Consider the following 20556-nt stretch of genomic DNA (forward strand, 5'->3'; position numbering starts at 1 on the left):
AAACATTATTTTAAAACTCAAGGTAAAAATTATTATACATTGTTTTATGTATCTTTATATAAAAAGTTACAAGTAGCAAGCATATGACACAAAAAATAGAACAGTAACAGCAGTAATTGTGAATGCATGCTTTTTACAATGTATGTAATAAAAGGGATTTTTCTCAACTCAAATATTCCGTAACATACATGCAGATTAATTTTCTCAGTGGTCAATTTCAGTCATTTTGCTAGATGCATTTCCAAACAAACATTTCTATTGAAATTATTATGAATGGCTAAATAACTCATGTAAATAAATTGTACCTGAAACTGGGTCTCTTACTTTGTAACCAAATTTTAAAAAGGGGTAGGAGAGGAAAAAAGAAAAATGGTCAGTAATGATAACAATTAGAATCTTATTGCCATCTAGTAATTTTACTCAATTCAGTTTGCTGAACTTTATCATGGTATGAGAACAGATGATCAGAGTCCATAAAACCTCTAGCTGGTGTTTCCATGGTCCATAGTTTCACATTTCATTGGAGCATGTTCAAAATCACTCAGGAGCGAACTATTCTCAAGCAGTCTATATAATGAAAACAATGTACATATAACAAAAGTTCAATGTAAAATCATCTTCTTTTACATATCACACAATAGACAAGCTGATAAAGACATACAACATATCCACTGAAATAACACTAACATAAAAAATAAAGCTAGGATAGTTTCATCCAGGAACTAATTTCTTCTTCAAGTTTCCAGTAAATCTCAAAATGTATTTAAAAACTAAGGAGCACTTGGTGGCCAGCAACCAAATTAGAAAAGAAACATGTTATTGTGCAATGGGACTATCTTGCTGAGGAAGTAAGAAATGTCTGTCACTCTTAGGTTTGGATAAAGGCAGTGGAATGAATTTAGAAATATATCCACTTTTTCCCCAGTCAGTTGAAATATTTCACTATAGATTTTTCCTTTCACAGTCCCCATGTTTGTGTAAATAGTTCTTCTCTGAAAACAAAACACAATTAAAATATTGTTCCCTGTAAAGGAAAATATAGGTAGACAAGTATGTTTACATAACTATATAAAACTAAAGTGTTAATGCATTTTCTCCCTACAAAACAGATATATACACTTATAAAACATATGGATAACAAAGACATATATGCATAGCCTTTGATCTAGCTAGAACTTCATTATGAAAGTTGAGATGATATTTATTCAAATAAATGGTGGTAGTAACAAATTAAATGCAAATGTATAACCTAGTAAATGACAAGTAAAATGACTTGTAAATGATAAATATTAAAATGACACTACTGATTCCCAAACCTAACAGAATTCTGCCTTGTCACACACAACACTGTTGAATGACTCAAGTGAACTGAGAACAGATAGCTTCATTTCTTGATATCTAAAACTAGCTAGGCTGCCAGGCTTTACATTCTGTATAACATGATAGGACTTTTAAAATACATTTGTCATAAATGAAAAATGAAACATCCATGCAAAGCATCTGTCTTTATACTGTGCTTAAAATGCAGATCATTTTTAACAGTGAGATTTTACAAAGCTATCAAGTATAATAATTTTAATAGAAATGTTATGTTCATATTAAAACAATCAGCTGCAATTTTCAATTATCTCTATAAAACTGACACTCTCTATGGCAAAGTTTTTAGCTAGCTAACCTATGCCTTGAAAACTATTATTTGAAAATGTTTGAAACAATATATAATGGAATGTAACAGATGATTCATGTGACAGTCATGTATGTTGACTTACCTTGAGTTTGCCTTTTAGACCCTAGTAGTGTTGTACTCAGACTCATGTTTGCTTAGAGACCCAATGAGGCAGAACCTGGAATGTTATGGCTATTTCATTCAACATAATAATGTTTGCATAGAAAAAAAAGAAATATATGCATATATACACTTAATAAAAAGGATATATCTCAATAGTTTGATCAAATTGTACCAATAGTACCAAGTCATTCACAATGGCATGCAACTAGATTAAAATAACTGCAGAATTTTAAGAGACTTAGCTTAAATGTGCAAAAAATAAATACACATAGGGCATGTAAAACACAAAAGCACAAAAATAATGTATGCAAGGCAAAACACAAATACATATAAAATGTTTCTGAGTGCTCTTTTCCAAATAAGTCATTCATAAGTGTTTGTTTTTCTTTCTTACTGGCAAACTTTTAATCATACTTATTTACAGGCATTCAAGATGCAATACACAGTAAAAAAAATAGTTTCTGTATTTAAAAAATGCCAGACTTTATTTTTTTCATTGACTAGACTCTTTTCAACATTTTTATATGTAAATATATAAGAATATTCTATAAGCACTGAAATGTCTCATTCTAAGTGTGAGATAGAGAGATTAATATGACAAACAGCGATATCATGGCTAATCACAGAATATTGTAATATTATGAAAATATTGTTATTCACTTTTTAGAAAATAGTATTTCATAAGAACGAGTGTTTCCTTATCTCTCAAGTGTTTTGCATTGGTCTATCATGCACCAAAATAGATCTACAGATTGTTTTTACCAATTACTCTGATCATGGATTATGGACACTATTCAAGACCACCTGACAGCTGTAAGGAAACCACATGCATGTAGTTCTTTCAAAAAATTAGATTTTATATAAAAAAAATTCTTTGGCTTAGTAAAAGTTGTACCCAACCCTAACTGAGGGGGTGTGTGTGTGTGTGTGTGTGTGTGTGTGTGTGTGTGTGTGTGTGTGTGTGTGTGTGTGTGTGTGTGTGTGTGTGTGTGTGTAAGTAAAAGAATGAAAGAACAAATGAACAAACAGGGGTGAGGCACTTCAGGAAAGGAGAAGGTGGATCGAAGAAAGAGGAGAAAGGAAAAAAACACAGGAGAAAATATAATGTCGTAATCTATTTAAAATGCATAAAGAAAAAATGATCAAAATAATATTTTAGGGGCAATCAAGTCCTTATGCAATAGTCTTCATCAAAAATCTATTGATACTGACCGCTGGACAGCTTTATCATGTCTTGACAGCCTGTGACTTGTAGTTGGTACCTCTTCAATTTCATCTATCTCACACGCATCTGCAGCATCTTGTGAGTAGCTATGCTTCATGACAAGGATATTTCTCCTGTTCGTGGGCTGGATGAGGGGCTTTACAGGCTGGGGTTGTATTTCTGTCAAGATAGAAGCATCTCTTGTGCTGAGGTTACTACGGCTGCCCTTAGTGCTAGACAGTTGTGATCCACAGTGATGGTCATGAATGCATTTTGAAGATGATCTCCGCAGTTTATGATAATTTTCAAAGTCATCTGCAACATCTGCAAGGTCAGCTGCAGCCCCTGTCCCTCTAAGAGTACATAACTCATAATGAGGAGGCTCAAACACCTCTTGGAATACTGTTTGATCAAAGTCTGTTTTCCTTTGGACAAATTTTTTACGAGGTTGTTTGATCTGTACTACAACAGAGATAATAATGAGGATGATCACAATGCAAGAGGTCACCCCAATTATAGTCCCACTGGTATTGGTAAGTTGGTCCAAAAGGTTAGCCTTTCTTTTTTCTGTGTAACAGAAGAAAAGCACAGCATTAAAAGCTGATTAAAAAATAAACACAACCATGAGGGTTTTGATGCTTAGCATAAAGTTGTTGCTATTCTGTGTTGGAGTTTACAGAAGCAATTTTGTAAAAACAATTACAAAGTGATATTAATACAAGCTGAAGAAATCACTAGTCCAACTGACAGGGAAAGTGAAAAGAAGGAAACTGCTTGGAGGCCCGGTGATTCAAAGGGGCCTAGGGCTCCTCCCACTGCTACTGCAGCAGCGCTAGCAGCCAAAGCCCTGAGCCCTTTAAATCACCACCCAAACCCTGCGTGATGTGTTCTCGGTGTCTCTAAGGGAGGGGCCATAGCATGCCACTCTCTGGGCAGCGCTGAGGGCTGGTTGCTCCCTGCCCTACCCAAGGCCCCACATCTTCTGGGGAGAACAGAACCCCTCCACTTCTTGCCCAGGGGCCCACAGTGGCTGTTGCCACCCCACCCATCCCCGGAAATCACATACAGATACCACCACCTTTCCCATTCGCCAAGCGATAATCAGTATGTAACCAAACTACAAGAGATGAAAGGCTAGTTTAGTTTTTAAAAATTGTCTTTGGTTTCATTCCAAAACAAATCCCCAGTTCGCTACATAGCACTTCTGTTCTACTTTCATGTCCCCTCACTTGATTTATGTAGTTCAAAATGAGATCTGTGAAAGGAGAAACAGTGTATTGGGATTTTAAAATAAATATTCCTTTTGCACTTGGAACTTCTCTCAACTCCTGAGCTGAGTGTATTCAAAGACTGGGATGAATCAGGAGAAAACAGAGGAGTTATTCAAAATAAGATTTCAAGGGGAAGTCCTCTAATTGGCCACTATTTCATTTAAGTCCAGTAAGGCATAGAACCAGGTTAATGAATATGATCCTTCAGAACACCACTGGGCAAAAACTCAAAGACTGATCCTATGCACTATCCATACCCTACTGTAGTTTCCCAAGTATCAATCTTGCTCATTGTTAATATAGGGGGGAAAGAGAAATTCTCCTTGCTTGCTAAAATAGCTGTCCCAGTTTTAAAAATGTTCAGTGAAATCTTAGACAGGGAATTTAATTTCATCCTCCTTTTTCAATACATTTCTCCATGGTTTGCTTCCTAATTTACAGGGTACATGGGTGTGCCAATGATGGAGTCCAATGGGAGTTGAAAGAGTATTTCATCTTTCAGTACCAGGACCTTTGCAAATGGGAAATTGTTAATAATATTTAGATTTTACAGTCACACTAATGAATAACACATTGGCGTTACTTCAACATCAAAAGGCACTTCACTAAGAATCAGTGACACCCACTGTTTGGCTTGCAGGGACTCTCTCGAGGCCCGCACTGTATGTAACATGCTGCTTCACCCCCACTGGAATGCTACTGTAGATGGATTCCAAGGTCCATCAGCTGCCTGATGTAAACCAGGCAGAAGTCTCAAAAAAAAGAAACAACCACCCCAAAAAACAAAAAACCTGCAGTACAGCAATCAGCCTATTAGTTTACTGGAGCCAGCAAATATGCTTCTCTAGTAAGGAATATGAAGAGGAATAAATAGAAACCATGCCTTAGTGGTAGTGGTACCACTTTAGCATAGCACTTGGACAATAGCAGGGTATGAGATTCATTGTAGAATGTAAAAGGAGATGTGGGGGTCTCCCACCCCACTTTTTCTTTTTTAATTTACAAAGAAAAAAGAAAAGAAATAAATCTTTTCCTCAACTGTAACCCAGCTTCTATTATACAAGGAATATTACTCCCTTTAAGTGCTTCATTGTGTTCTTTACTGGTATGAGTTCATTTATGTTTTATTCTCTTTCCCTGCTTGTCAGAGGATTTTACAGACTTCAGTGGACTTATAAGCTGACTATTAAGCCACCACATTTCCTCCCCCCTTCCCCTGCCTTGCTTGATTGGTTCCTAAATTTGGCTTATCCCATGTTTCCAGGAACAAATCTGCTGTGACAGAATAAGCAAATGGTGTCTACAGCCTCGAAAGACAGTTAAGCCATTTTTTTCTGAGGAAAACAAATACTGATGTTTTTGAAAAGTACAGGGAATCTGACATAAGCTACCTGGAAACCAGTGCCCCCATCTGATCAGGAGTGCCAATATCTCTCCATGACACAGACATCATGCCTGCAGTCCTGTAGTTATTCTCTACATTTCAACTTGACTGGGAGATTGATTATACATGGATTTGGCTGCTAGATACAGAATTAGTCCTGCCGTACATGGGATTTCAGCGGTGCTGTTATGAACACCAAGCATCACCACTGGAAAACTTATTTCAAACATGAAATCATTCCCCAGCTATCCACACTGATGTCAAAGTAACTAGTGTTGGTCTAAACCTTCTTTTTGCCTCTTAGTCCACTTCATATAAGAGCAAATATATCTTTATGCCCCACCTCCTGCCTCATTACCGGACAGTTCTCCGATAAGGATTCTAAAGTTGAAAACTAGATGAAACCACACTTATACGCAAGAAAGCAGAAGACACAGAACCCAAGCAATCAGAGATCCAGCCCATAGGTCAGAACCTATATAGCCAAGTGAAAAGTAAAGAAAAATGGAAAATGTGTTGTGCAAGTTCACCAATGTTTTTAATCTTTTTCTGTTTCTTGGTTGCCTGCTAAATGCTGTTCCTCATTTGCTCTTGCTTCAAGCCTTAACCCATCTAGTACATAGGTTAATAAGTCACTGAGTATAATCATACTGTTCCCTACAGAGTTAAATATCGTGGCAATTCCAATTTTATATACTGATAAATTACCTTTACAGTGGTTCTCATCCCAAGGATACACACAGTTCTGAAGTCCATTGCAGACCAATGTATTATTAATACACATATTACTATGGCAAAAAAATGCATTGGCTTCACAGGGGGCTAAAAACAAACAAAAAAGGAAAACAAATATTAAGCAGTAGATCACTCACCTTTCAAAACTAAGCACATCTAGGAACAATATCATCTTAAGCAGCAATTAGCTTCATGACAGAGGTTCCTCAGAAGCAGTAATTCTTTATTATATTAGTTGTACCACTCAACTCTCAAATCACACACAGCATACTAATGTGACACACCGAGTTCCTCTCCAGTTTAAGATGGATGGGATTGTTGCCCAGTTTTTTTTTTTATTCTAACAAATATTTCAGTTTAGAATGTATAGAAACCAATTCTAGATAAAACAGTGGTGTTAATAAATTAAGAGACTGTGCTACATATGTACTTATTTGAGTCATATTACTAGCATCTGAACATACAAATTCTACGGGAGACAATACACTAAATGAGAAGAAAGGAGTACACACATTCACCCTTCTGATATCATGTGACCCAAGATTATAAAGCTCCAAGAAAAAGACTGCATAGTTGCCTCTAAGGTGCAGAGGTTTGTGGAATCATATATATAGTAGCCCAGTGTCTGAGAGTCTAACGCCGAAATGCTGGCTGTTCCCTCTGGTGCGCGCTGTTGCCTGAATGCTGGCTATTCCCTCTGGGCGGCCCATGCTGCATGAGGAGTGCAGGGCCCAAACAGCCGCTTGCTCCCCCGCGGTGGCCCAGCTGAGCGTCACAGAAGTCAGCCAAGTGCCACGGTGGGAGGGGAAGAGGGGCGGGGTGGTGACGTGCGGCGTGACAGCAGCTCCAGGTCCCACCCCCTGGCCGTGAATGTCACCGCCCCACCCCCCTTCGCCTCCCGCCATGGCGTTGTTCAGCCAGGTCGCCACGTGGGAGCAAGGGATGCAAGCAACCGTTTGGGCTCCACAGTCACACGAGTGACAGGCAGGAGGGGGAGGAGAAGAGAAAGAGAGACACAGAGAGAGAGCGAGCCAGGAGGAGGTGGAGAGCTGAGAGAGAGATGGGGGGAGGCAGTAGGAGGAGGAGGAGAGAGAGAGAGAGATGGAGCGAGAGACCAGAGGCTCAGGAGAGAAGACCAACGTGGAGGAGAGACCTGAAAATCCCGTCTTATGATGGGCTAATTGGTTAGTCAATTCTACCAAAGCCTCAGAATGAGAGTTGTTCTGAAGGCCCTATATTATCAGTCTACATATGCAAAATCAATGCCATCAATCAGAATTGTACATCCTTATGAGTCAAATATGCTGTTCAATAACTGCTGAAAATCCTCACATATTAGGCTGGTAAGAATTCTCCTTCAAAATGGGTTAAAATAATAAAATTAAAATGCTAAATCTAGTTAAAGTTACATATACATTTATGCTATATATACAATTTAATGCTACATATATTTAAGGGTCACTTCAGTAGTGGTTCTTTTAACCAATCTTTAGAATCAATTCAAATGACTTTTTAGCATTTTTAATGGTAACTGTTCAGTTATATCACAGTAAAATCAATATAAAAACACTGGTTTCAGCCAATTTCGCTCATAGAACTTGAAAGATTTTGCTTAAAAACAGCTGGAAGTTGTTACATGAACTAATCACCTTGATTAATCTAAAAGGATTGTGATGGTCTCAATGACTTTACAAATCAACTGCTGTTCTCATGTAAGCATGTGTCCTATGCATTTTTTTTTAAAAGTAGGACTTCTGATCACACATATGCCTAGCACTGAGACAGACATTTTAGAGCAGTTGCAGATTTGCAAACACAGAACAGTACAAAGTATTTACACCAGTAATGGGCAACCCAGGCTATTCAGTGGACCATATGAGTGGCTCTCTTCCTCTGGGTGGGATGCAAGATTGTTGTAACCAAGATAAGATCCCAGGATAGCAAAACTACTCCATCTGTGCTGGTGTACCTAGAATTTGTGAGGGGGTGTGCCAGTTGAACTATAACAGTGCTTTGATTGACTGCAGAGAGCACACCTGGCTCTCAAATGGCATGCACTTCAGTTCACGTTCACTTGCTTTACATGTGTGTCACTTTAGTAATATCAGTAGGGAAAAAAATCTATGTAGCTGGAAACCAACAGAATCTAACAATCCTGAATGTTGGTAGCAGTGAACAATGTTTCATGGGTCACACAGAACCCCAATGGTTTGCCAGTTACCCACCACTGATTTATATTGTGGAACTTCATGGCTCCCTGTAGCGCAGTGTTCCCCAATTTTATTTGGCCATGGAAACCTTTTAAAGTTGAAAGAATTTTGCAGAACCCCTAATAACAGTCTTATACATGGAGCTGAAAAAGTAGACCACAAATAAGTTAGGATAATAATAAAGAAATGCTAAACAAGGTCAATATTTAGTTTAATTGCACATAGATTAATCTATCAAAGTTAATTTATGTGTGTCACAGTTAAATATTTAAATACAAGAAATCACACGACTACACTGAAGGAAAGTATTCGTGAGAACATTGCCTGCACACTCCCATACAAGCAACTGGTTTGAGAGCTGAAGCTTTGACTTTGTCCGACGCGGCGCTAGTGTATTCATATTCAGTCACTCACGTGATCACGCTCCCTCAGAGTGAGTATGGAAATTTACAGTGGTATATAACAAGCGATTACACCACTGACAGACATCATCGTCCCCACTCTCTGGCTAATCTGGCATTATACAGGGACACTTATAGTGGGAAACACAAATGAAAATTGCTTTCAATAAAATTCATAAATGCTCAAATATTAATTATGATTTTTTTTAAAAAAATCATAAACTTATTGTAATGGAATTTTCTTGCAGAACCCTTATTTTCACTTCACAGAACCCAGGGTTCTGCAGAACATCATTTGGGAAACACTGCTGTAACACATCAAAGAAATCCACTTTTTAAAAAAGGTACGTAACTGCAGATTTCCATAACTGACTGTTATGGGTTCTTCAGAACTGTTCTGGTATGTTACGCAAATAATACATGTTATCAAAACTTGCACATTTCTCAAAAAAAATACAGTTGCCCAATGGAATACAATAGATTTAATGTGCATTTTGAATTTTGGTACATATACCAAAAGTCACTTAATTACCCAAACAGTTTTAATGGCTCCAACTGAGCAGGTATGCTCCATTAGCTACATATGCCTTTTAAAAAGCATCAGCATGCATCTGTCTGATCATAAATAAGTATTTTTATGATATCACCTTCATGATTTTAAAATTTCCTTCATGTTTACCCTCAGACTTCCCCTCTCCTTGTTTTCACTATTATGTTGTTCTTTAAAAAAAAAAAAAACCTGTAAATTGGTAGAGTTAAATGTGCAATACATGTCAAAGTATATTTGGGTGAAAACTTGACATATTTGGCTCTCAGGTACTCCAGAGGTTGGAGGAACAAGTCTTCTGTTTGAATCTTTGAATGTTCCCCTCCCATGTCAGTTTGCATTTGGAATAGAAACACAACATTACAAAACCAAAGATCAGTGACACTGAAAATAGCTGGATTTCATTTAACTACTACAGAAAACCAACAGACCAGAGAAGCTTTGCTAAAATCTCAGACCTATTTGCTCAAAAGGCTGAGAAAAACACTCTCAATCTTGCCATGGCTCCTGGCTGAGTTTTAAGTTGGTTATAAGGTTTATGCTCTACACCAAACAAATGCTACAACAAGTGATCATCAGGCTTGAGAACAGCAATAGAGAGAGACTATATTGTAGTAGCAGAGTAAAGACACACACATCTCATCAGCAGGCAACTGTTACTGCAGCAGTCAGGTGTTCTGCTGCTGTGTGGAGCCATTTGGAGTGTGAGGGAGTGGGATACTGAACAGTTGCCCCCATCTGAGTCACTATTAGATATATTCATTATAGCATCAACCAGAGGTCCCAATCAGAACAATGGACTCTCTTGTACTGGGAGCTATACATTGTATATATATGAAGTCTCTGCTTCTAAGAGCTTATACCTAAGGGGGGTGGGGAATGACACGAGAGGCCTGAGGACACAGTATGTGGATATGGATAAGGAGGAGGAAGAACATAGGGAAAGAGGACCAAAAAGAATAGATGGGGAGAGAACAAAACAGGAAAGGGAAGGAGGGACAGCTTATTAGAATGATCAAAACCCATGAGAGAAAAGTCAGAGCATGGAGAGAAAGGTCTAAAGCAGTATTTTTTTCTCCCAACATGTAGACTAGAGCAACTTGGATTTCTATGTCTTCTCCAAGGCTCTGTAAATCCTGGCTATTGGGGTCATAATAATCTCCCACAGAGGAGATTAGCGATGGGAAAAAAAAAATCAAACCCACATTAGGGAAATCTAAGGAGTGATTTGAAAAAAAAATGTGATGTCACAATGCACAGAAACAGAGGCAGTTTGAAGTGAGAGAGCCAGGTAAATGGAGGAATAAAAAGTGCCGGCACTGCTGGGAGGAGATAAAAGAAGCATTAGAGATGAGAGCATGGAGTGGGGGCAGAAGTTAAGTAGAAGTGACAGGTGAGATGTAGGCAAGGCTGGAAAGGGAATGAGAAAAATTGTTTATAGGATGAAATAGTAAAAAAATGAAGACATTCAAGGATCAGAGAGGAAATGGTAAGATCAACAGAGAAAATAGTGCTTTCTACTAGCAGAATTTTAAATAAATTGGAAAAAAAAAGAAGTGAGAAACATGGAGGCTAGAATGGAATAGGTTCCATCCATCGAGATATAGACCAGCCAGGCTCACAAGAAGTAGATTTTGATTCCACTGGTAATGTGAAAAAAACAACACAGCACAAGCTTCTCCACACAGCTCTACAAATGCCCCTGCAAAATTCTAGACCAAACAGGAGTCTCTCATGGCAGACTTCTAAGTTGGGTGTGACTATGGTAGTCTGGTTTTCAAAGAAAACTGTTGAATAGTAACAAAATCATACCTGTATGCCATGCTACAAAAAATAGATAATCTTTGCTTTCTGATTGATTTACATCCTCTCAACGACTGAAAATTTTGGACACAAGATGGTGCACTAACACCAAAGGATCTAAAACCACATTCTACACTGAGAATACATTGAAGTAACTGGGTGACCGCACTGGGAAAAAAATGTTTCTTCTTAGAGCATTTGTTAGGGACGAGGACTAAAGCCCCCATATATACAGGATATTCTCCTCTGAAAGCCTTGTGTTTGGGGGCATCATCTGCCAAGTTGGATACCCAACTTCAAATCTTTATTCCAAATCAGACACATCTTCCTCTTTTTGCAAATAGAACCCAGGTCCCTTTTGAATGTTCTCTGATGTTTTCCCCCAAAGTCTATTCAGTATATTTGTGTCAAATTCTTAAATTTTGGGTAACATGAAACTACAGCTTTCAACAAATAAATCAAAGGTCAAATTATTTTTGTAGAGCTCTAATTGAGAATCATTCCATATGCCCAAATTATAAAATACAAAACAAATGAAAGGCAGCATAATTTGCTGCTTTTATCTATAGATACAGTAAACCAAACAGTCCTCTCTCAGCAAGATGTGTTTTAAATATAATTCAAACAACTAAGATTCAGGAATAGTCCAAATCTCTGCTATAGCCCCCAAAAGAATGAATGATACCCACTTATTTACATCCAGTATAAACTATATTTGATGTCTGTGTGGAACTTAAGTGATGATATACTACTTTATTTACTTTTACCAAAATTCTGTAAGCTTACGTGGCTATTCTGGGCATTAAAAGCAAACACTATTATGCAGCAATGTCCAAATATTTGTATAAAAGATCAAATCCTGACTTGTCACCAAGCAGGTGATACCAGAGCTCCATACCCTAGCTGAGCTCAGTTACCAGTTAGTGAACTCTAAAAAGGTATGCTGTCTTCAGAAACAGCAGTAGAGAAGCGCTCCCCCTTTCCACTCCCCAACACAGCTCTTCTTCTAGGACATTTCTTTACTACGCAGTTAACCCAGACTCTTACCTCGGTTCTAGCTCAAACCTCCCTCCTAACCATAAACACAGAGAACCCTCGGACCCAAGTTGGGAGGTGCTTTACTACTGGGTTGGCTGGGGATGTGGATTAGAATCTGGGCTCTACTTTAACTCAGGCTAGAACTCACCCACTTTGTGGTGAGGATGAAGACTAAATCACTCAAGAGCCAACTATCCTCCAGGGTCTTTACACAATTCTCTTGAAGGACAGACCAACTAGTTCTCTTCCAACTGAGAGCCGACTGGAAAAGAGTCAGAAGAGTCATGGGATATGCTCTGAGACACAGTAACATGTAGAAAACAAATGGCCTTTTCCAATGGTAATAGCAATAATGGCAGTGTTTTGCAGCGGGGATGCTCATGCTCAGGTACTCAAACCTAGGTGCTGATCACTAGGCTGATCTCTGTGGCAGAAATGAAGCCCTAGAAGGTGGGCTAGTGACTTTATTCTCCACTTCTAACCAAAGCAGTTGGGATGTTGGGGAGTGAGTTCACATCTCACACAAACCCCGTGAGAATCAAATAAATCACTGCACTACGTGCAAGTTACTAATATTTTAATATGTACACCAGAGCTACTCAACATGCGGCCTGCATCTTGTTTGTTTGTGGCGTGCGGTGCGGTTTGGATTTACATGGGGCTTAACATGCGGCCTGTGGATGGGATCCTTTGAACATGGCCTCCACTGGGACCACACTCCACAATGGCAAGTCCTCTCCCAGGCGGGGTAAGCACTGAAAGATGCAAGCGGACAGGCTGGCTGGAACAGATGGATACAGGGTGTTGGCATTTCTAGCCCCCAGGGAGAAAGTACCGGGAGCACTGTGGCATTGTGGGAAGTGCTGGCTACTTATCCTTGTGGGCAGAGCCTGAGGTGTGCTGACTGGCTCACACTGGCCATGTTTGGGTCTGGCACCATGGCCTAATGCTTAAAATTTGTATTCATGCCAGTCAGTGTGAAAAGATGTTTACAGATATTTGCATGTCTATACAACCACACTTAAGTTGCAGCCCTCGGCATGTGCTGTGAGTATCATTGTGGCCCCCAGGTCTTCCAAAGCTGAGTAGCCCTGTTATAGATCAATTGGGACTGTTTATTCCCCACTCCTCCTTACTGAAGAACTGCCAGGCAACACATTAGCAGCGGTGGGGAAGCTGAGAGCCCTTTAAATAGCAGGAGTTGAAAGGGGTCCCACTTCCCCTGAGTCTCTCAGGCTAGGTGTTAGAGGTGGGCTGAGAGCTGTGAGCCCTTTCAACTGCTTCTATTTAAAGGGCTTATGCCTTCCAGATGGCTGCTAAGGTGCGAGCCCTTTAAATATCAGGAACTGAAAGGGCTCGCAGATCTGGGTACACCAATAACGCATTGCCTGGGAATCTCAGGGGAGGTGCGAGCCCATTAAACTCCTTCTATTTAAAGGCTCTGCCCTATCACAGCAGCCCAAGACCACTTTCAAAATTTTGAAGCAGACCCCCACTTCAAAACTTATTGCCCACCCCTGGTATAACTAGTAACCCAAACTTCAGCAGCCCAATATGGAAAGACACACATATTTGGTCCAGATCATGAAATATGATTTTTTCCCCAAGTTGAATTATTTGGCTTCTGGGGTTTGGTTGTTTTGCTCTGAGTGTAGCTCGAGATGATGCATACAAAAGTCATTTAATTTATCCCCAATCCTGGTATAGCTCTGTGAAGTAGGGTCAAATCACCCTGCTCTGTGTTAAAGCCATCCAAGAGATCCTCTTTCTTATGGTAGCTACAAAATGTTCCTACAGGGCCAAAAATCAGGTGGGGATCAGTATGGCAATGTATGTCCTAAATGCTCCCTTTTTCTTCAACTATGCCAATGAGGCATGAGTAGCAGCATGTCTATTTACCACTAAGTTCTTCAGGGCAGATACTTTTCTTAATACATGTATGTACGGTACTCAACACAGGCTTGGTTAGGAACTAACATAATAAAACAAAAATATTAATGTCTCTGCGGTGTCACTATGAGGTGGGTGCATAACTGGCTCGATAACCAGTCTCAAAGAGTAGTTATTAATGGTTGTAGTCATGCTGGAAGGGCATAACAAGCGGGGTTTCACAGTGGTCTGTTGTGGGACCAGATCTGTTCAATATCTTCATCAACAATGTAGATATTGGCATAGAGAGTATTCTTATTAAATTTGCAGATGATACCAAACTGGGAGGGGTTGCAACTCCTAGGGAGGATAGAGTCCCCCATGTAGCAAGGAACAATCAGTTTCACACATTCAGAATGGGAAGCAACTGTCTAGGAACGAGTACTGCAGAAAGAGATCTAGGGAGTATAGTGGACCATAAGCTAAATGAGAGTCAACAATATGACACTGTTAAAGAAGAAGGGAGAAAAATTGTTCTCCTTGGCCTCTGATGATAATTGAAATTTAAGCCCAATGCGTCTTGTCCTAGGAAGGTTTAGGTTGGACATAAGGAAAAACTTCCTAACTGTCAGGGTGATAAAACACTAGAATAAATTGCCTCGGGGGGTTTAGGAATTTTCATCACTGGGAATATTAAAGAGCAGGTTAGATGTCTATCAGGGATTATCTAGTCGGTGCTTGGTCATGAGGGGAGGGGACCGGACTTGATGACTTCTTGAGGTTCCTTAAAGTTCTAGTATTCTGTGATCATATCCCATAGGAGGATTGCCTTTACACCGGGCGATCCTCCTTGGGCAGAAAGGATAAATTTAGCTGGTTATACTGTGTAAACAAATCTGGTCCTATATTCCACTATCAGAAAATGTTTGGATTTAGGAAAGGAAGCTAGGAAGAATTGTAAAGCCTCCCTTTAACACAGCCAAGCATAAAAGGACTTCTAAAGAGCTCAGTGCAATCTTTTTTTTAGCTCAGGGTTGTGGTAAAGGGAAGTGAAAGAATGATATGAAGGATGAAGGAGATCCCCTCATTAGAAGGCGTGTTCAGTGCCCTCAGGATTATGGATAGAGGGACAGAGTACTAATAAACAGCTGTCAGAAGTGATAGAATGAACATCTTCTATGTAGTGCACACATAGGGATTTTCTCTTATCCACAGATTCAGGTTCTGAGAGTCTGCTTTTAGGTTAAAGTAGAGGCATGTCTAGAAGCAAGCTCACTGAAGGGGCTGTAGATAGTATGCCGGTCATTAATCAGGCTGGAGATGACTGTCACAGTTCAGGTAGGTGAAGTGAACAATCAGTAAGTGGGGAAGGAAACACCTGTAGTATTTATATGGATAGTTTAGGGAAGAATAATTTTTCAAATTTCACCTGGCCATCCAAACTAATATTTTTTTTCCTCTCTCACCCTTTCTGTATCTTCCTACTATTCTGATTTTAAATATAATTTAAAATTTATATTCAAAGTAGGCTATAGTCACTATTATACAAAGAAATGAAGAACTACCAGTGCATGGTAAAAGGGCATTTTAAAATGTGGTTATAGTTTGAGAGAATACAAAATGGGAATGGTACTATAGTTAGATGAATTTAACAGAGCTTAAATGGACAAAACTCAGCGATATTTGGTACAGATGATGATTCCACTTAGTTAATACTGAAACGCTACTATACTCTGCTATTGTTTCAGTTATTCAGTTTTGTTGGTAGAATCAATTTAGACACTTTGTATGATACTGTCACCCTTACTTCAGATCAGTGTCTGACCAGTGATACCAATATCATTCCTCTGCACAGCAACAGCAGAAGTCCAGAGTCTAGCAGAACAACTTTCTACTGAAGGTGAAATCAGTGGTGTAGAATTGTATATTCTAACCATAAACTTATTTTATTTACACATATGCACCCATCCTGGAACACAGATACTTAAACAGCATGTAGGCTAAGTCTTCTTTTGGATTTCTCTACCTTGAATTAATGCCCAGTACCCAGAGAGCTACTGTGCCTAATGAATAGATTTTAATGAGAAAATGAGGCAGAAAAACTCTCCTGCTACTTGAAAACCATCAGGGCCTCTGCCACTGCACAAGGTATTGCTCAATAAAAATGAACACCATCAGAATACGTATTCCCAAGCATGAACATTGTACATTAAGAAATGGAACTTGGGAGGCTATATATGTGTAACTGTGCTACTTGGCAGCAACAATAAATGAACAGAGCAGCTATTTCCTAGTTAGTCTCACAGCTCCTAGTCTTTAGGATTCCTTTTCTCTGTCCTTTATGTTTCTGAAAGATGTGTGACAGGGAACGCTGCAAATCTTCTCCTCTCAAGGGGAAGATCTCATCATTTCGATGTGCCACTAAACACCAGACTTTTCACTCCCTACCTGTTGTGTCTTATCGTTGGCATATTAGACAACTGATTTAACTTTGATCTCAGACACAATAATATTTTATGTACATAACCATCTGTGGACAACTGGCATAGTATACATGAATTTAGCCTTTAATGTGTGATAACATTTTAACTTGTCAGTGATAGTTTAGAAGAATCTGACCAATTAGTATGGCATGGAAAAATTATGAACCATCCTGACAGATTATGGTTTAGCACCCGATACCCATTGTTCATTTTGAAATGGTTACTCATCAGTTGTTATTGGATATGGGTTTTTTGTTTGTTTTCCTTTTTCTTCTTTTTTGGCTGAGTCAGGTTCACAGAACTGTTTCCAGGTTTCAAGGAATACAGATTTTTAAAAAATAGTTTTTTTCTGTGTAAGACTGAATTTCAAAGCTGTGTAAACATATACAGCACTTGCTCAAATCTTGGTCATAAGTTTATGATTGTATGCATTACTCTTCAGTCTTTTAGAGGCAATGAATCCTTGGTGCCTATTTCTCTGTTTCTAAGGTAACAAAGATTTTTTTTCTCCCTCCCCCCCAATGAAACAGATGAATCAGACCTTGAATATTCAAGGCTTCTCCAGCCATGGAAACAAAGCAAAGAGCAGTATCATCTCAAAGGAATCTCTCTCTATTTTAGACACAGGGTTGATTTATAGACAGGAGGAACACAAACTACCCTTACAGCTGCAACGTGAGAGAAATGTGACAAACACAGTGGCAAGCCAGTAGAGTATCAGAAATTTTAATCAGAGTCAAATTAAGGCATTACAAAGGCTCACCTCCACAGTCTCTTTGCTTCATCGTAAGGTTCATATAGAATACAGATGAAAAATGTATTTGATTGAATTATGCATACATTCTACTCATTGATGGCTTTCCACTAATTTTTTTTTTTAATTTATGGAACTCTGGCTATCCAGCTATAAGTTATTGCTATATTGGTTTTACCTACCCTTCCTCCCCGGGGCACTTATTACTGTGTGTGCTGCACATCAAATGTGAGATGCACCGCAATGAAGATTATATGTTTAAAAATCAACATGAATTATCATTTATAAATAAAAAGCAGTCCTTCCCTAAAAAAACCTATATTGTTATTTTCATTAAACAAACATATATGCTCTTATCACAATTGGTTTAAATTAATCATTGATGTTAGGACTGGTCTAGATAATAGTTACTCCTACCATGAGTACAGGGACTGGGCTAGATGGTCTATCCAAGTCCCTTTCAGACCTATTTTTGGTAGCTGGCAATGCTGCTGTCTTTGAATCTATTTGAAAATGATTGTCTTTTGTTACCTTCAAAGGCAACTCTTTCCTCCTGATCTGAGTGCAAGAGTTGTTGCTGTTTTTATTCTATGGATTAAAAAAACCCAACAACAGGTTGTCCAAAATGAATACTAATCAAATTTAAGTTTTTGTATCTTTTATAAACCATAACGTCAGTTTCTGGTTGATTTCTACGGTTACTAAAAATTCATTCAAAGGATTTAAACTATCATTCCTTGCTCAACTGGCTAGGATGTACCTTCTTGATAATACATACACATCCTCTAGGGATAAAATAATAATACTACAATTTTCCAGTTCTTTTCATCTTAAGGTCACAAAGCAAATAGTCAGTCATTAAGCTTCACCAAAAACTCTGAGTTTGATCACCTTTATCTTAAAGAAATGAAAACTGGGGTAGATAATGGTTAAAAGACTGGTCCAAGGTCACACCCCTTTAACCACTGCCTCACATATCACCAAACGGTGTAACGTATGGAATAACAACATTGTTTGTGATTTTATTAGTTTGTTAAGTTCTTACTCTGTATGAAGAAAGTGTCATTAACAGTTTATGAGACTTGTATCAGCTGACATTGAAAAATAAAGTGTTTGGAGTCTTACGTTCTTGGAAAGATGTGAAGAGCATCTGGAATCGGCTGTTTCGACTGCCTTCATCTGCCCACATGCGGATTACCCCAAGACCTGTACGCAGCATCACATCATTAGCAACAGTGCTACAAAATTTAGCTTTTAAATCCTCCACTGAGCTACTTCCATCATAGACAGCCACAAAATTCCTTTTGCATTCATTAGAATTCTGCATTTCATAGTCCAAGAAGCGTAAATAGATCTACAAAACAGCAATAAAAAAGGGAGAAATGTGTAAACCAAAAGAGAAACAACTAAACAGCACTTTCCCCTGTGGCCAAAAAACAAACAAAAAAAACCAACAATCCAAAATTTTAACTATAATCAGATCACTGTCTTTTTTTGCTATTAAAAGTGACAAAAGACTACTTTTATTGTTTTTGAATTAATACAGTAACTGAGCACTGCTTAGTCTTAATCACCATTTTGCCTTGTTTTAAAGTTGAGTCCAGATGAGGCCTTTACTTCCCTATGCTGAGACCCCCTGCTTCCAATTTAAAGTCTAAATGTATCCCTTTTATGAGAGGCAAGTGTATCTTCTAATCATTCAGCTGGATGACAGGTCAGAAACTTCTTCCTGTACAGACACAATATTCTTCAATTACTCACCCAGCCGAGAGAATAATAAGGCAAATACTTGCAGCTCCCTCCAGAGAGTCAATGTGTGTCATTCTTGTGACATGGCTAAGCTCCACTGACTCAGGAAGTGAGAATCTAGAAGCCATTCAGAACCCAAACATTAATCTTTTCATGTTTCCTCAAGCAGTCTGGCTACCATCTCACTCTTTTTCAACAAAGCCCTTATCGTAAAGTCAACAGGGATGAAACCAACAGCATTTCAGAGACATTATTAAATCTTTATAGTGTTTTAAGATTTAAAAAAAAATCTCTCTGGAATTTTAAGCCATCTTATCAAACGTAACTGAAATAATCACCGGGGCTAACAAATTCAATGGATTAGCTTATGCATCATTAATGGAAACTTATTCTCAATTAAAATCTATATGACCTCCAATAGGAAAAGTCATGTTACTGATTTGAGAGTGTTTGCTTATAAATCAAAGCAAGATGAAACATAATAGGATTACAGAAAGTAAATTAGAGGTTAGGCAATCACATAATATACAACTAGAACATACAATAATCAGCACAATTTAGAAAAACAAATAAAGAAAGCTAGACATACAGTAGAAAAGAAATAGTGAAATATACATGTATTTGAACCCAATGGTTGAACATATCCCAAAACTGCATCTTTATTTTGAAACAAATACACCCCCCCCCCCCAAATTATTTAGCAATCAGCCTCAATTCTCTTCCCAATGAACTTCCTGCACAAAAGAAATATCTGAGTTTCAAATAGTTCTTGCATTGAAAAGACAGAAGGGGAAGAGCACATGGTCTCTATTTTTGTGGCTTTGTGATAGCATATAAGCATAACTCCTCCCAGACAATATGGAGGAATCTAGATTTCATGACACAAATTTCAAAACTCCTATTGCTTAGAATGAAGGGGCACTATTTAACAGCCTGCCACCTCACTGTGTAAGTCCTGTGGCACTTAGAGACTTACATCACATGAAGTGGATTTTACCCATGTAAGTTTATGTTACATGGAAAAGTAAATAATTAAAAATATCCATAGTAAGTATATTTCTAAAAAGTTAATCTGTCTGCATTTTGCTTTTACTTTCACCTCCCTATCTGTTCTGTTCAACTCTTTCCCTGGTTCCTTTCTCCCGCACTGAAATGTTGCCAAAATACCTCAACCTCTTTTCCCTCACATCCTCACCATTCTCCTCCTCCTTCCTCTCTCTCCCAACTACCTCAGATGTTCCTCTGTTGCTGATAGCTGGTTTCTCTAGTCCTAGTGGGGATTCCAGTCCTCACAATCACTCATAATTCCTCTTCTCCAC

The 20556-nt window shown here is 38.5% G+C and overlaps 1 protein-coding gene across 8 annotated transcripts in view; it reads right to left on the reverse strand.

Annotated features, from left to right (window-relative positions):
- Positions 1–395: 395 nt before the first annotated feature.
- Positions 396–20556, reverse strand: part of NETO1 (neuropilin and tolloid like 1) — a 77089-nt gene continuing 56928 nt past the window's right edge. For 3 of the 8 annotated variants that reach the window (XM_075921052.1, XM_075921051.1, XM_025183821.2), the window contains 4 exons: positions 18614–18842; positions 6357–6470; positions 3002–3560; positions 396–567 (listed from right to left, as the gene is read on the reverse strand). In XM_075921052.1, coding sequence (XP_075777167.1) covers positions 483–567; positions 3002–3560; positions 6357–6470; positions 18614–18842 — 987 coding nt within the window. In that variant the 3' untranslated portion in view covers positions 396–482. The other 5 variants (XM_014572696.3, XM_075921053.1, XR_001368153.3 and 2 more) reach the window with 4 other exon arrangements.

This window comes from Pelodiscus sinensis, chromosome 2 (assembly GCF_049634645.1).
Source record: "Pelodiscus sinensis isolate JC-2024 chromosome 2, ASM4963464v1, whole genome shotgun sequence".
Classification (NCBI taxonomy): Eukaryota; Metazoa; Chordata; order Testudines; family Trionychidae; genus Pelodiscus; species Pelodiscus sinensis.